Genomic DNA, 17121 nt, shown 5'->3' on the forward strand with positions numbered 1-17121 from the left:
AGCAAGGGCTTTTCTGGAAAAGCCATGGTCACACTGCTAAGAATCTCAAAGACAAGACTCCTTGAGGCTTCCGTTGCTCCTTAGCCATACAATAAACCTACACTGTGGGCCAGTTATGTGCCAGGCACCGGGACAACCCCACCACCCCAACCTGAGCGGCCTAACCCCACCTGCAGCCCTGGACAAGAGGCAGCTCACCAAAACAAGATTTGGGGTCCTGTGTCTGCCCTTGGCTGCTAGCAGGCCCTCCTACAAGTTGTTTCACCACCCTGACCCTCAGTTGCCTCCTCTGGACAACTGCATAGTACCATTTATGGAGCACCGTTCTAAATGCTTATCACCTCAGACTACATTTCACCCTTGAAACAGGTACTATTATCCTGTGTTCCACAAATGGAAAGTTAGGGTGAAATGAACTTGCTCAAGGTCACAGAGGTGTCAGTGGAGCCCAGACAGTGTGGCCCATCTGCTGCTTCCTCCTCAAGAGCAGGGAGCAGGATCAAACTAGCCCTACACAAGGTGTGTGCTTACTTCATGTGGGCCCCATAGATTTTAAAATTTCTAGCTCTTTTGAAACTGAGATGATTCATAGAAACATCTAGTTATCTGCCTTCTCATGAAAAACCTCGCCCTCTAGCCAGGCTGGGCGCATTCCCACAGGGTCACAAATGGCAGCAGGTGGTCAGTTGCACTCCTGCTGGAGGAGGTGGGTCATGAAGTCGGTGTCCACCAGACTCTCATTCACTTACGTTACCTGCCCGCCCCTGCCTGGCACCTGCAGGTGTGTGCCATCCTTGAGGGACACCAGGAGTCCTGAGATGGAGACAGAGGCCTACAGGGTCCAGGTACCTTGCCTGGGGACCCCAGGTTCTTTTTGATGGTGCTAAACCACATGGATTTTTGAATCTGGCAAACTGGGGAGGAGAGAGGAAGGCACAGACATGTAGAACCACAGGGCGAGGTCGGGGCAAATACACTTTATTCAATCCTGGCATCAAACTGGCGAAGTCCTGCTGTGGGTGCCAGTGCCCCAGACTGGAGGGACCCCTCCCCTTAGCTACGAGACTAGTTCTCCAAGACCACAGACAGTGACATCTCTTCACTCACATGACGTTTTCTGGTTTTTTTTCATTGTCTTTTTTTGTTGTTGTTGTTTTTCTTTTAAAAAAAAAAAGAAAAAGAAGAAAGAGAGAGCGAAAGAGAGAGAGAGAGCACGAGAAAGGCCCAGAGCCGGAGCACCAAGCTTAAAGGAGGCAGCTGGTGGCTTTGTCAGCGACGGGAACGCGTGGGGCAGAGACCTGCAGAGACCCTGGGCGCGGGCCCCGGAGGACTCTGGGACCGTTTGTTCCTGAGATTTGTGTGTGTGAATGAGAGTGTGTGTACACCCGGGGGCGCACACACGCCGGTGAGATCCAGGTAGTGAGGGCGGGGGGTGGGAGGCCGGAGGGGCGGGGCTCGGGCGGGGGCTGGAGAGAGAGGGGGTAACAGCTGGAGGGGCAGGGTCCCGGGGGCGCCCGAGCCGGGCAGGGTCTTCCCGCAGCAGCGCCGGCCCCGCTCTCCGCAAGCCACGGGCGCCAACGGCCCGCCGCCTCCGCGTCTCTGGCGCCGCAGGCTCCCGGGCCGGGGCCGGCGTCTCTCGCGCCCGCCGAGCGCAGCGGCCCCTCGCGCCCCGCCCGCCCCCCGCGCTCCCGGCGCCCTCCCCGGCCCTGGGGGCGGGCTGGGCCGGGCCGGGCCGGGCGGCGGGCTCGGGAGGCGCCCAGGCGGGCAGCAAGGGCCCGTCCCCGCGCGGACTGAGGTGGCGTGGGCGCCAGGCTTTCCCGGGCAGCCCCCCTCCCGCGCTGCTTTCCCGAGCAAGACCCGCCGCCCGCCCGGCCCCAGGCGGGGAGGAAGGGAAGTTTCTGGAGCGGCCGGGACCGCGGCCGGCAGCGCGCGGCGGGCGGTGCACGTGGGCCGGGCGACCCCTCCGGGGAAAAGGCCGCGCCGCGGGAGAAGCACCTTCCGAGCGCGCAGCGAGCGCCCGTCCCCACTTCCGACTGCCCCTCCCGTTAAGGCAGCGACGCCCGTCGGGATGAAAGGGAGCCGCGGTCCTCGGGGAGGCTTTCCCAGGGCGGCTCCAGACCCCCTCTCGCCCGGCGCCCGGCCGGCCCCCTCCTCCGGGCGGCAGGCGTGCGCGGGAAGGGGCGGGCGCGCTCCCTCGGGAGGGGGCGCAAGGGAGGGGCGCGCGGGGCCGCCCGGCCGCAGCACCCCCGAAAGAGAAAGGAGGCGGGCGAGGCGAGAGCGGAGGGATCCTGAAGGGCAGGGGCGTGTCCTCCGGCCACGAGGAGGGGCGTGTGCGAGGGGGTGCAGGTCTGCAGGAAGGGATGGGCGGCGATCGGAGGGGGCTGGCTGCTGGTGGCTGTGCGGAAGGGGGCGAGGAGGGGCAGGGCTAGAGTGTCAGGGATGGGGTGGGGGCTGGGCTGCCCTTGGGGTGTGTCTGCGGGGGAGGGGCACCTCTGGAATTGTCGGGGGGAGCGGGCACGTCTAGGAGGGGGGAGGCTGCGCGGGAGATGGGGTGCCAGCCTCGGCCTCCGAGGGGCCCCAATACCTGATTCCTGTATGTAAACAGCTGGTTTGGGGGCGTGCGCGCCCCGCTGACGGTGGGCTCAGTAGGTGAAAACCAGGTCGGCGATGCTAGACGGGCGCCAGTCCCCTGCGATCATCTCGGTGACCTCGGGGGTGCAGTAGTCCGGGAACTCGAAGTGCGAGGTGCCCGCGGGGGGCGGCAGGTCCGGGTCGCGGTCCAGGGCGCTGCAGTCCAGGCCGGCGGGCCCGGGGGGCAGCCTGGACAAAAAGCCCAGCGGCTCCTCCCCCGACGCCACCGTCTCCTCCTCGCCGTCCTCCGCGGCCGTCGCCTCCTCCTCGTCTTCCTCGGGCTCCTCGTCCTCGGACGGGGTCGGGGAGGCGGCGGGGACGGCCGCCCCCTCGCCCGACGGTCCCTGCGCGCGCTCCGCGGGTCCCCGGGCCGCGCGCCCCGCCGGGACCATCCGCCACAGCTCCCGCCCGGGGGTCTCGACCAGGCGCACTTCCAGCAGCTCCTCGTCGTCGTCCTCGTCGTCGTCCTCGGGCGCCGCCGCGCCGCCCCCCAACGGCCCGCCCGCCGCGCGGCGGCCCCCGCGGCCGGGCAGCTGCGGCCCGGGCTTGAGCCGGCTGCCGCCGGCGCCGGGGGGGCGGGGCCGCGCCTTAGCGGGCGCCCCCTTGCTCTTTTTGCGCGGCCGGTACTTGTAGTCCGGGTAGTCCGCCATGTGCTTGAGGCGCAGCCGCTCCGCCTCCCGCACGAACGGGATCTTCTCCGAGTCCTGCAGCAGCTGCCAGCGGCGGCCCAGGCGCTTGGAGATCTCGGCGTTGTGCATGTCGGGCCACTGGTCCATGATCTTCCGCCGCTCGTGCTGCGACCACACCATGAACGCGTTCATCGGCCTCTTGATGTGGCCGCTCGGGGTCTTGCACCAGCCGGGCTCGCGCGCCCCCTCCTCGGCCGGCCCGGGCCCCGGGGGCGGCGGCCCGCCGTCCCGCTTGGCCCGCGCGCCCCGCTGCTGCACCATCGCGCCTGGGCCCGGGGCCGCTAGACGCCGCCGGGGGCCGTCCGCATCCTCAGCGGCTGGGGTGGGGGAGGAGGCGCAGCGACGGAGGGGCGGCCCCGCCCCGCAGCTCGGCCCGGCCCCCGCGAGCCGGGAGCGAGGAGCTGGGCGCTCGGGCCCAACGGACGGCGAGGGGAGAAGGTCGGCGGCGCGGGCTCAGGCGGGCTCCGCGCGCTCCCGCCGCCTCCCGAAACTCGCGCCCCGCGGCACGCCGCACATTGTTTTGCGGGGGCGGAGGAATCGCACCCCCCGGCCCCCGCGGGCTCTCCTTGCAGCCGCCTGCTCCGCCGCGGCCCGCGCGCGCCGCTCCCCGCCCCGCCGCCTCGCGATGTCTTTCTCCCCGCGCGGCCCCGCCGGCGCGCGCCCGCCCCGCCCCCTCCCCCTCGCCGTCTGCGGGCCGCTGCGGCGCGCGCGGGGCCGCCCCGTGTAAACACCGAGGTGCCCGCTTGGGCTGCGGCCGGGCCACGCCTCGCGCGCGGGCGCCGCGTCACCCGTTGCTGGGCAGAGAACCTGGCATTTGCATCTCCCAATCGCGGGCGGCTGGGGCGGGGCGGGGCTCGGGCTGCGGGGCTGGGCGGTCTCGTGGCTGGGATTGGGGGTGTCGGATGAGGTCGGTTTCTTTTCTTAGGCTGGGGACGCGGGGTGGGGTGGGGAGGCGAGTGTGCTTCCCATCTGGCTCAGAAAGCTGGTCCCCGCCCCGCGCTGCCTTTGAAATTTTACCTTATCAGTGACACCTGCCGCCAGGTAGGACCTCCGCGCCTTACTCTTTCGAGGGCGCCTTTGAAATGAAAGTGGGGAAGGTTCAGGAATCCGGGTTCAGGAAGGCTCCTCAAGGAGACAGAGTCATCATAGCATGCATGGATCCCCTGCCTAGTGCACATAGGATCCGGCCGTATACATACAAACATACGTGTGTGTGTGGATAGAGATCTACTCAACACATTCTTTTGGATCCAGTCAACTACCCCTTTCACATCCTTTGATCTCGGTTAAGGTGCAACGTGACTCCTAAGAAGGGGCTGTGACGCCCACTTTCTAGAGTCGCAACGCCGAGGACACGCAGGCTCACGGTTGCATCCTAGGTGCGCGGTCCCAGCTCGCTCTCTGCGCACGAAGGTGCCCAGGCCACCAGCCGAGGGTGCTGAGCAGGGTGGGCCTCTCGGCTTCCACAGTTCTCGAGCGAGGTTCGAGGACGCGCGGCGGCCCACTCCCAGAGCGCACCCCGCGACCGCCAGCTGGGACGCGACCGGGGCGCCGGCCCCTCCCGGGTGTGGGAAGCGCGCGCGGGGCGGGGGCGGAGTCGCCAAGGGGCGTGCCCGGGACGCATGCTCGGGGCGCGTGGCGGGGAGGGGCTGGCTCTGCGCGCTCACCCACGTGTGATCCCGCTCGGGCACCGCGGGGCGTGTGCTCTCCCCGGGGGAGGTCACCTTCACAGGGCCTTGGGCCCGGACAATGGGAGGGGGTGCCGAGGCCTCGCGCCTGTGACCCAGGAGCTGGGGACCGACGGGACCCGGGTCTGGACGCGGGGATTCTCTTGGGAGGGAGCGGGCGCGGGGCCCGTGTTTCTAATCGGTTGACCTAACCCACTCCGCGCCGGCGGGAGCCGAGAGCCGAGCCCGCGGGGTGCAGGCCTGCAGGGGCCGCCAGTGGCGCGGGGGGCGGGGTGATGCTTTAAGGTGTCCGGGAGGGTAACTGGAGTATGGTCGGCGGGAGGGGGCGACTCTTAAAGGCACAGGGTGCCTAGAAGAAGTCCCTGGGCCCCACGAAATGGTTCCTCCACCGACTTTATTGGACGCTGAGATCTGGAGATTCTAGAGTTTCAGCCTTCACAGCCAAAGCCTGACCGCTTCAGTATTCCATGGAATTAGAATGCCTGTATTTTCCCGGTGCCTCCCTTTGCTTTTTCCTAAAAAATGGGAGAATGCGCTTTCTTTCATGTAAGGTTGTTTCACAAATAAAATGGGATAAAGTAAATAAACATACTCCTGATTTCCTCGTAAATGCTCAAAAATACTAGTTATCCGAGAGTCAGGGCGTAGAGAGCTGAACAGCATAGCGATACCAACATAACAAGAGAAAGGGTTCGCAGGGATAGATGGCGAAGTAGTGACCATGAAAAAAAGAAAAGATACTTTGAATTTCTCACTTTTCCCATTCCCCTCATTCGTTTATTTTAAATGACATATGATGGACACAGCCATCTTTGAAAGTCCTAACTAGCCCTGTAGCTGCTATTGTTGTTATTATTTTTCCTATTGTTACAGGGCAGGGGGGGGAGGGACCACCCTGTTACACTATTACTATTTTTTTTCCCTATTACTATTATTATGTTACTGCCAGTTTCAACTTTCGGCCTCCTGGATAATTCTCAAACACAGGAAGAATGCTTGGGCGCTTGTACATTTTGTCTCCTCTTCACACCCCCACCCCCACCCCCACCCCACCTAGCCTTAGCTTAGATAAGCTCCCCCTTGAGAGCCCTGCCTGCCCACTCTGCTGTTGCCCACCTGTCCCCCTCCATCCCACAGGTGCTCAGAATTGTTTGTCTAACACTATTCCATCACTGTCTGTGACCGACTGACTTCATGTTTGTATGTATTTATACGTCATATAAAACCCAGTGAAATCACCCCAAAACTGGATTGCTGTAGGGACTCAACTTTGATAGTAACCTTTCCCACCCCACCCCCTGCCTTTCCTCCCCTGAGGTAATATCTATCCTGAAACTTTTCCTATATGTATATATTTTAAACTTAACTGTTTTATTGACAGATAATTCACAGGGCATACAATTCATTCATTTAAAGCATTCCTTTCTGTGGTCTTTTCACGGAGTTGTGTAACTATCACTGCAATCGTTTTTTTAGAATTTTTCATCATCCCCCTCCTTCCTAATCTGACCTCTTTTCCTGAGTTTTCTATCTTGAGCGAGTTTTCCAGCCAGTCTGTCTCTGAAGTTTGTAGAGGAGCCAGGCTGCCTCCCCACACATTCCAGCTCTGGGTCTCTGCCTCCCTGTGCCTCGTCTGACTTCTATGTTTCTGTTCTTCAGTGTACCAGTAGCCTTCCCAGTTCATTTGACACTCAGACAGGATCATTTTTAACTTTCACCTTGTCTGAATTATAACATTTTTAATAATAGTTATGAAATGCAGTGATTAATACTAATCACAATGACCAGAAAAATGTAGATGGTGAAAATAGTCTTTCATTGGACTTTGTTTTATTTTATTTTATTTTGTAAAAGATTTATTTATTTATTTATACAAGCACTGGGTACAGTTAGAGGCGTGGGAGGGTGAGAGAATTCACCAGAGCCAGAACGGGGAGTAGAGCAGGCAGAGTGATGAAATACACTGCTGAGGGGAGCAGCGGACGGCAGGAGAGGTCTGCGCACTGTGTGGGACCCTCGCCTGGCGGCCCGGGAATCGAACCGGCACTGCAGAGGCTGCAGGCAGCTTCGCAACCCAGTGCTCAACCGCTGCGCCAGCGGGGAGGCCCTACATTAATGCATTTCATTTTAAAAAAGAAAAAGTCTACCTACACAGTGGTCTGTTGTAATCATTATACTACATTAAAGTTTAAAAACAATAGCATTTTAAAACTAAGAATCAAGAATTAATTTAATACTAAATATATTATTCAAATTCACTAAAAAGTGATTTTAATGAATAATAATAATATAGGTTTATTAAATAATGAAACTTGCAATTACCACACTCTGCTGTTTGCTCTTTGTTTCACTTTTAAGTTTTCAATACAAAAGCTTCAAGTGGGCACATAGAATTAGCAGAAGTGAAGTAACACAAGCTCTGGTTCTTCAGCTTCATGCTCCCTGTGTGATCATTGTTTACGCTGAATCTATTGTTTAAACACAGACATATGTTGTACCAAAGAAGCTGGAGACACAAGTGCTCAGGAAGCGAACAATTCCGGATTGTGATGAACCTAGTCTCAAAATGAACACACGCAGCTGCATCTGACTGGGTATGTGTTAGGGGCTGGCTATAAAACTGGGAGTGCTGTGAATTAACTTCCTTGTAGAATATAAAGTTTATTAGAGCATAAATAATTACATATACCAATTTGAAGCTTACAAATATATTATTAAGACTCAAGTTAGACCAACATCTTAATCTTCTAGGAGGAGTATTTAATCAATGACTTGGTCTAGAATTGTCACACGATGATAATAAAAAACAGAAGGGCTTTTTTTATCTTTGCCTTTAACTGCAGGCGATTGACCCTGTTGTTACCTGCATCACCCCACTCAGGACACCATGGCAGAGCAGGAGTTCCATGTGATGTGGGGACTTTTCCTGATTTCCATTCTCACCATTGTATCCCAGCACTGAACAGAGACTGACACAGAGTAGGCTCTCAGTATCTGTTCAATGAAGGAAGGAAGGAACCAATTCAGGTGTGGGCATAACTGTCAAAGACACCATCATGCAACCCCAGTCCACCTAAACGTTTCTGATTCCAAAACATCTGTCTGCAAACAGGCATAGTCCCCAAAGGCATTCATGTTGAAGAATGAGAACAATAAGAAAAGGAAATTCTATCTTTATTTAGCTTCATCCTAAAAAATTAGGAGATTGTGATTGTGTTTGGAGGGTGCTACAAGGCCTTTTTTTTTTTTTAAGATTTATTTATGTATACAAGAACAGGGGTACAGGCCAGAGGGGGGTGTGTGTGTGTGAAAGGGTTCACCAGAGACAGAGTGGGGAACAAAACAGGCAGATTGACTGAAATACACTGCTGAGGGGAGCAGCAGAAGAGTCAGGAGAGGTCTGCTCTGTGATGCGGGTTGCTCCCTGTCTCTGGTGAATCCTCTCCCCCACCACCCTCCCCACACCCCTGGCCTATACCCCAGTTCTTGTATGCATAAGTAAAATAAATCTTTTTTTTTAATATCTTAGGAATTTTTTTTAAAGATTTATTTATTTATGCATGCAAGAGCTGGGGTACGGAACAGGCAGGAGAGGTCTGCTGTGCCATGTGGGACGCTCCTTGGCCAGGCATCAAACTCATGCTGCAGTGGCTGGGGATAGCTTCATAGTTTGTCTTAACCCCTTAAGCTACCAAGGAGGCCCTTATCTTATGGTTTTAATGTTTTGAATTCAAGAGTTAATTTGTGTAGTAAGTCAGCTACCTGCTTCGGTCAATATTTCGTGAACTCCCCATTCAAAAAAAAAAATCTTTAATTTGTATGTATCTGAAATACAAACAAGGAAAGATGACTAGCTCTTTGATGACTTTAAATAAATGAAAAAACCTATATTGAAAGAAATCCAGAGAAGCTCTCAATCCCTTTGCCTAAATTTTCAATGCCTAAAATTATTTTAGTAGAGAATGACATACACGGTTGTGTAACTACAACAGTTTTGTTCTACTTAAATAAAGTACCAACCCAAGATTATTCGGGCTGCAACTGACAGAGGCGTTACTGCTAGTTCCTTCTAATTTGGAGAATTCCTTTAAAAAAAAAAAAAAAACTAGTCTTGTTGCTACATTGAAGGTTGCGGGAGAACTGGGTCGATGCTGATTGGTGGTGTCCCTGGGCTGAGGGCGGGGCCCTAAGCTGAGAGCCTTCCCATTGGTGGCTGCTGGAAGCTGGGGGCGGGGCTCCCGGATGGAGCGCGGATCCCATTGGCCGCGGCGCGAGGATGGTGTAATGGACCGCCAAGTCCTGTGCAGCGGGTTTCCACGGCAACGGAGGCTTGAAAGAGCCACTCAGATTTCAGCGTTCGCCCCCTACTCCCCCTTCCGGAGGGGGCAGGGCGGCCTGGATTTGAGGGCCAGTGGAGACGGCGTGGGGGCTGGGAGTTAAGGAGACAGACCCTCCTCCCACCGAATCACCCTAGCAAAGCAGCATTTGAATTGGTTTCAATGCTTCGCCTGGGCCTGGCCGGCGTGCTCACTTAAAAAAAGAAAAAAAAAAAAAAAAAGGAATCAGCCAAACAGAAGGCGTAAAGTAGAAAGAAAAATGACATATAACTCCATCCTCCCCGACCATGCCACTGGTGACACTTTGCATGTGAATGAACACAAAGCCTGGCACGGAGTTGGAACTCAGTACTTAGAGGAAGGGAGAAAGGAAGAGAAGGAGATGGAGAAAAGGGAGGGAGGCTCCATGATGTGGGCAACGTGGCGTGACAGAGTGCCCGCCCTATTGGACTGAAAGCCCATAAACCACAGACCGAGCCCCAGAGTCGAGGGGGCACGACAGCCTTGGACCTGAGGGCGCCAAGGAAGATGGGGGAGAAAGGGTGGTGGGGAGAGGGGGAGAAAGGGTGGTGGGGAGGTGGGGAGGAAGGGTGATAAGCAGAATCTGACTGTAGGTACCTGGGAGACCTGACTCCGCAGTGAGACTCCCAGGGTTCACATTCCTGCTGGCTCTGCCACTTACCAGCTGCTTCAGCTCTTCAGAGCCCAGTGTCTTTGTGTTTGGGGAGTAATAAACTGTACCCACTTCATTGAGTTGGTGTCAGAACTGAGTTGAGATAATGCATGTCAAGTTCTGAATACAATGCCCGAAACATAGTAAGTGAGCCAGCGGTCAATAGTGCTATTATCATACTATTGTAGAAGGGGGCAGGATTTGACTAGGTGGAGAGAAAGGGGACACTGTCATTATTGGTGTGGGGAAGAAGAAGGAGGCAGGAGCCTCGTGGAAATCCTGTAAAAGAGAGCAGTTTGGAGTCAAAGAAAATCATGGGAAATGATAGTCAAAGGACAAAAGGGAAAAATAACAGTAATAGCTACTGTGTATTGAGGGCCTGGCACTCTGCCAAGTCTCCTTAGCTGACTTGTTTTGTCTCACTCTCTCATCAGCCCTGATGAGACAGTTCATTAGACCTATTTTTCTGGCAACAAACAGGCCTGGAAAGGTGATGTGGCTTGTCTGAGCTAAGAAATGACACAAACTGCGGTGTTTGTGAGGCTCAGGACGAGAATATCATTAAAGGCCCATGTACATATGTCTCTACATTTAACACTAATTAGTGTTAAATGAAATACGTTCCATCCTCTTTTTTAAAGATTTGTTTTTATTTATGTATATAAGAACTGAGGTACAGGCAGAGGTGTGGGGGCTGAGAGGGTTCACCAGAGACACGGTGGGGAACAGAACAGGCAGATTGACCGGAATACACTGCTGAGGGGAGCAGGGGGTGAGACAGGAGAGATCTGCTGTGCCATGTGGGTTCAGCTCCCTGGCTGGGGATGCTGCAGTGGCTGGTGATAGCTTCATAGTGCTGAGACTTAACCCCTTGCACCACCAAGGGGGCCCTGTTCTATCCTCCTCAATAAATGTATCTTCATAACAACTTGAAAGGCCAGGTTTGATATAGAATTCCAGCATGCTTGGAGTTCTATGCAAGAGTGTGTTATTCCCTGGATCCTACACCCAGATCTTGTCCTTCCATCAGTGAGGGACCAGCATAAATAGATACTCTAGCCCCCACATCCAGGTTGTCTCTGGCAAACAACTACAATATTGCCTACGCCTCAGGTTCTGATGGTGTGCATCAGGCAGTAGTTTGCCCTCTCTGAGACAGACCCAGAGATAAGATTCTTTTTTTTTTTTTTAAAGATTTATTTACTTATGCATACAAGAACTGGGGTACAGGCCAGAAGTGTGGTAGGTGAGAGGATTCACCAGAGACAGAGTGGGGAGCAGAACAGGCAGATCGACAGGAATACACTGCTGAGGGGAGCAGCAGGTGAGTCAGGAGAGGTCTGCTGTGTCATGTAGGTTGCTCGCTGGCTGGCAGGGGGATTGAACTGGTGCTGCAGAGGCTGTGGATTGCTTCATAGTGGGGTGCTTAACCCCTTGAGCCACCAGGTAGGCCCAGAGATGAGATTCTAAACTCCGTAAATGAGCTTAGGGATATTTTGGAAGGGAATTCTGGGGTCCCACAGAATGTTCTAGAAAAAAATGGGCACAGACTCAGGGTGGGCTGTTCTTCTCTTGCTGTACCTGCAAGCCAAATCCTCATCCTCTTAGGAGGCAGCTAAGGATAGGGGCTACTCTTGCCTGGGGTAAGGGATCTTTGAAGCCAGGCATTTGGAATCCCAGAGCCTGGTGTGTCCCCCGTGCCTCCGAGCGTCAGGGGACATGCAGGCTATGCCCTCAGAGAAATAGGGGAGGAAGGGTATGGCCTCCCAGGCTGAAGGGAGCCCTTATCGATGGTGAGAACATGAAAGAGTGAATTTTTAAAGATGAATGAATAAATCCTCTGTATAGAGTGGGTAACAGGTGTGCAAAGGGATACTTTAAGAATGATGAAAGAACAAGCATACACATATGATGTGCAACCTCTGCCAAGGAATTTATATCATTCATGCGTATTTATTGGCTCCTACTATGTGCTAGGCACAGTGCTAAATGCTGTAGCTACAATTAGACTGCAAACGTCTTGGTCTCTGCCCTCTGGGGAAGAGCACAAAATTGAGAGGCACAGGCAGGTATGAATCAACCCGTGGCATACAAAAACATATCATTACACCTGCAGAAACTGCCAGAAGGAGAGTCCAGGAGGCTAGGGGCAGGTGTTAGAGGCCCCATCTGGGAGGTGAGGGAAGTGGCATTAGAACTGAGCAGGGGTTAAGTCTTAGCACAATGAAGCTGTAGGCAGCCACTGCAGCAGGAGTTCAATCCCCTACCTGGGAGGGGAGGTGACTCATATGGCATAGCAGACCTCTCCTGTCTCTCCTCCCCCACTCCCTTCAGCAGTGTATTTTGCTCCCCACTCTGTCTCTGGTGAATCCTCTCACCATCCCCAGCCCCTGCACCTCTGGCCTTGTACCCTAGCTCTTGTACACATAAATAATAAATCTTTTTTATGCATACAAGAACTGGATTGTAAACCAGAGGTACGGGGCACAGGGTGAGAGGATTCACCAGAGAGAGTGGGGAGCAGAACAAGCAGATCTACTGAAATACACTGCTGAGGGGAGCAGTGGGCCAGGCAGGAGAGGTCTGCTGAGCCATGTGGGTTGCTCCCTGGCTGGCCAGGGATCGAACTCGTGCTGTAGTGGTTTCGAACTCGTGCTGTAGTGGCTTCGAACTCGTGCTGTAGTGGCTGGCAGTAGCTTGGTAGCGCTGTCTTTAATCCTTGCGCCACCAGGGATGCCACCCAATAAATCTTTAAAAAAAAAAAAAAAAAGAGCTGAGTGCCAAGGAAGGTAAGGGTTAACCACAGTGGGGGAGGGTGAATTCCTGGACCAAGTAGCTGGAGCCTAGCCTGGGTAAGGGGTGAAGCATGAGTGGAGAGGTGGCTGGGGTTGGCTTGTCCCAGCAAGCCCAGCGTGGTGGGCCCCAGAGAGGATATAAAGTCTTTGAAGGTCTTTAAGCTAAGGAGTAAAGTGATCAAATATCAGGGATGTAACTTTGGAAAAAAAGACTTTCCTGGATTGAAGAACCAGTTTGGTGGCAGGGGGACCAGTAAATTGGCTGCTGTAAACTTCCCCATCCACATTCTCATTTTTATTTATTTTTTATTTTTTTTTTAACATTTATTTATTTATTTATTTATTTATAGAGGCATGTTTTATTTATTTATTTATTTGTTTGTTTGTTTTGTTTATACATGCACTGGGTACAGTCAGAAGCGCGGGAGGGTGAGAGAATTCACCAGAACCAGAGCGGGGAGCAGAGCAGGCAGAAGGACCGAAGTACACTGCTGAGGGGAGCAGTGAGCGGCAGGAGAGGTCTGCGCGCCATGTGGGACCCTCCTCTGGTGGCCGGGGAGCAGCCGGGGATCGAACCGGCGCTGCAGAGGCCGCGGGCAGCTTCGCAACCCAGCGCTCAACCACTGCGCCACCGGGGAGGCCCCACATTCTCATTTTTAAAGACAGAGGAAATGGACTCCTGTCTCTGCAGAGACCATAGGAATTTCTTTTGAAATCTTGTGTGTTTTACATTATTTTTTGCTAATTAACTTTCTTTTTTTTCTTTTTTGCCAGAGACAATACATGAAATAATTTAAGAACAAAAAATATCAGGGATGTAACTTTGGAAAATAAATTTTGCTGCAGTTCTAAAGTGCAAAGATCCAGTTCAACTCAGAAACTCCAACAGTTAGCAATTTCATTAATATTCTTCTAGAGTTAGTCTATACATAAGTATGCAGATATATATACTCTATTGTTTTAAAATGTCATACTATATCAAATCATCACTTTATCAACTTTAAGTATCTTACACTTTTACTTGTTAATATATCATTAAAACTAAAAAAAAAAAAAAACCTAAACAAATAAATATGTAAACAGCATACCCGGGCCTCCCCACTGTCCTAGCGGTTGAGCCCTGGGTTGCAGGATGCGGTGCCAATTCGATCCCTGGCTGCTCCCTCCGGCCACCTGAGGAGGGTCCCGCATGGCACACAGACCTCTCCTGCCACCCGCTGCTCCCCTCAGCAGTGTACTTCGGTCCTTCTGCCTGCTCTGCTCCCCGCTCTGGCTCTGGTGAATTCTCTCACCCTCTTGTGCTTCTGACTGTACCCAGTGCCTGTATAAATAAATAAATAAATAAATCTTTAAAAAAAAAAACCTCAGCATACCCTGTCTTTGTTCATTTTCAAATGTATTTGAGAGGGTTCCCCTTGGTGGTGCAAGGCGTTAAGTCTCAGCACAACAAAGCTGTCTGATCCCTCCCCAGGGTGCTAACCCACATGGCACAACAGGCCCCTCAGCAGTGTATTTCAGTCAATCTGCCTGTTATGCGCCCCACTCTGTCTCTGGTGAATCCTCTCACCACCCCATCCCCTGCACCTCTGACATGGACCCCAATTCTTGTATGCATAAATAAATAATTAAAAAAATACAACTATGATTCTATCACTTCCTTGCTTGAAAATCTTTTTTTTTTTTTTTTAAAGGCCAAAGGTGGGGGTTGGGAGTGAGAGGATTCATCAGAGACAGAGTAGGGAGCAGAACAGGTGGATTGACTGAAATACACTGCTGGGGAGAGCAGTGGGTGAGGCAGGAGAGGTCAGCTGTGCCACGTGGGTTATCTCCCTGGCTGGGGATCAAACTCTCAAACTCATGCTGCAGTGACTGCTGTTAGCTTCATAGTGCTGAGGCTTAACCCCTTGTGCCACCAGGGAGGCCCTGGTTCCTTCTTGCTATGAGAGTAGTAGTAGCACTCCTGGTAGATTAGTTCTAGTTTTACAGGAGTCATTCCTAATATCCAGCCCAGGGCTTTTGACTTCTATATGTAGAGTGATTTCAAGCAGGGCCTTCCATAGCTGTCTGTCCAGTGGAAGGCTATAGTGGGTGTGCTGTAGTTTGTTTCTAAATCTCAACTGATATACTGGACTTCATTTAGTTTCTAGAATTGGCCAGGCCTCCCCCTACTATAGCATTGCTCCCCCTTTTGCCTAGGCTAATACCCTTGCCACCACCTAATTTAATGTCCACCCCCAACTTTCAATTAACTCCTTATGTGTTTTTTCCTTCTTAGATAAAATATTTTCTCTGGAAGTTATTCTTGACTTCTAAGACCAGATCAATTTTCCTTATTTAACTCATTATCACTCTTTTTCTTTCAATGCATTATCATAGTTTGTAATTATGGATTTGTGTGACTCTACAATTTGAGGAAGGAAACCTATTTTGCTATATTCCATCACTTAGAAAGGGTTGGAGGTTAACAAACATGTGTTGAATGAATGAATGGAATGGAGGCTGGAGGGTGTTAGGACAAAATCAAGACTCTTAATTGACAGTGACTTGTGTCACCTCTTATTGGCCTTTTCCGAACCACACCTTCCTGTGATTTTTCAGCCAGCCTCAACAGGCTGTGTTCTGTGGCCTCCAGGTCCTTGCATCGGTTGTTTCTGCTGCTTGGTTTTTTTTTTTTTTTTTTTTTTTTAAGATTTATTTATTTATTTATACAAGCACTGGGTACAGTCAGAAGAAGCGAGAGAGGGTGGGAGAACTCACCAGAGCCAGAGCGGAGAGCAGAACAGGCAGAAGGACCGAGGTACACTGCTGAGGGGAGCAGTGGGCGGCAGGAGAGGTCTGCGCGCCATGTGGGGATCCTCGCCCGGTGGCCGGCGGCAAGGGATCGAACTGGCGCTGCAGAGGCTCGAACTGGTGCTGCAGAGGCTCGAACTGGTGCTGCAGAGGCTCAAACTGGCGCTGCAGTGCTCAACCACTGCGCCACCGGGGAGGCCCCAACTGCTGCTTGGTTTTCTTCCCTCTTCATAAGTCTTTTTTTTTTTTTTAAAGATTTATTTATTCATGCATACAAGAATGGGGTACAGGCCAGATGCGCGGGAGGATGAAAGGATTCACCAGAGACAGAGCGGGGAACATAACAGGCAGACTGACTGAAATTTACTGCCGAGGGGAGCAGCGGGCAAGACAGGAGAGGTCTGCTGTGCCATGTGGGTATCTCCGGTGCCAGCAGGGATCGAACAGGCACTGCAGAGGCTGCAGACAGCTTCACAGCGCAGTGCTCAACCGCCTGCGCCGTCAGGGGAGGCCCTATCAGGCTCTTATAATCTTGCAAGTTTCAAGAGAGACACCTTTTCCGGGAAACCCCAACTCCAGAAAATTCTATACTCAGGTTTATTTTTTCAGAATATTTAAAAGTAGTTAATACTATTTTAAAAATTGTCTATTTGTTCTTTATGTGTGTCTCCCTCTGCAAATACACTGCCTTGTTCATGGTATAAGCAGAGCACCTTGCACAGGGCCTGCCTCTAACAGCCCTCACTGTTTGCTCAAAATTGTATGTTAGTTAGTTGGGAGCCAGTCTGGGGCACTCCAGGAGCCCAGGTACTGAGAGGAATTGTAATTTGAGGGTTGCTAGATCAAGAGAGGAAGCTGGGGGAGGTTGTTCTGCTCTAGCCCAAGGCTTGGACCCTGGGCTGATAGGCAGGAGGCCCTAGAGCGGATCCAGTGGGGGATGGGCAGGGAAACAGTTTCTTCCTCTGCGCCATCTAGGAGAGTTGGGAGGAAGGGGTGGAGAGAGGGAAGATTCCTTCCAGGGAGGCTCCCTGGCTGTGCGCCTGCTAGGAGGAAGGGGGTGGGGAATATGATGAATGCAGGCTTTCTCCAGGCCTCAGGCCTCCAGACCCAAGAGGGAGGAAAACGGATAAAGGGAAAAAGATGAGGGGGGGAGAGAAGGAAGGGAGGGAAGAGCCTGTATGCTTTGGGAGACAAGGAGAGGGTCTGAGCTGGCTCTAGAAGGCAAGGCTCCCCTCAAATCACTGAGTTAGAGAACAATACCTTGGCAGCTTTAACATCTCAAGTCAATTCTAAAGAATTCGGTCTTCCAGGCTAGCCTGGAGGAGTAAGCCCGGCCTCTGGGAAGTTTCCTGAAGCCTCCTTTCTCTCCAACTCTCTTATAGCTGGAGGAAATGCATTTTCTTTAAAAGTCCATGAGTGTCTTGTATTCAATTTGTGGCACTTACACTAACTGTGAGATAACGATGAAACACCTTTCTTCTTTCCCACTGCTTTGTAATCTCCTGAGGGCAGACATCC

The 17121-nt window shown here is 52.9% G+C and overlaps 1 protein-coding gene across 1 annotated transcript; it reads right to left on the bottom strand.

The window, feature by feature from the left end:
• Window positions 1-2642: 2642 nt before the first annotated feature.
• On the bottom strand, window positions 2643-3581 carry SOX12 (SRY-box transcription factor 12; the record flags this gene model as incomplete). Its single annotated transcript, XM_084247543.1, has 1 exon — window positions 2643-3581. The coding sequence occupies one exon, from the start codon at window positions 3579-3581 to the stop codon at window positions 2643-2645; it is 939 nt and encodes a 312-aa protein (XP_084103669.1).
• Between the last annotated feature and the right edge of the window lie 13540 nt (window positions 3582-17121).

The sequence above is a fragment of the Talpa europaea genome (assembly GCF_964194135.1).
Source record: "Talpa europaea genome assembly, chromosome: 11".
NCBI classification, from domain to species: Eukaryota; Metazoa; Chordata; class Mammalia; order Eulipotyphla; family Talpidae; genus Talpa; species Talpa europaea.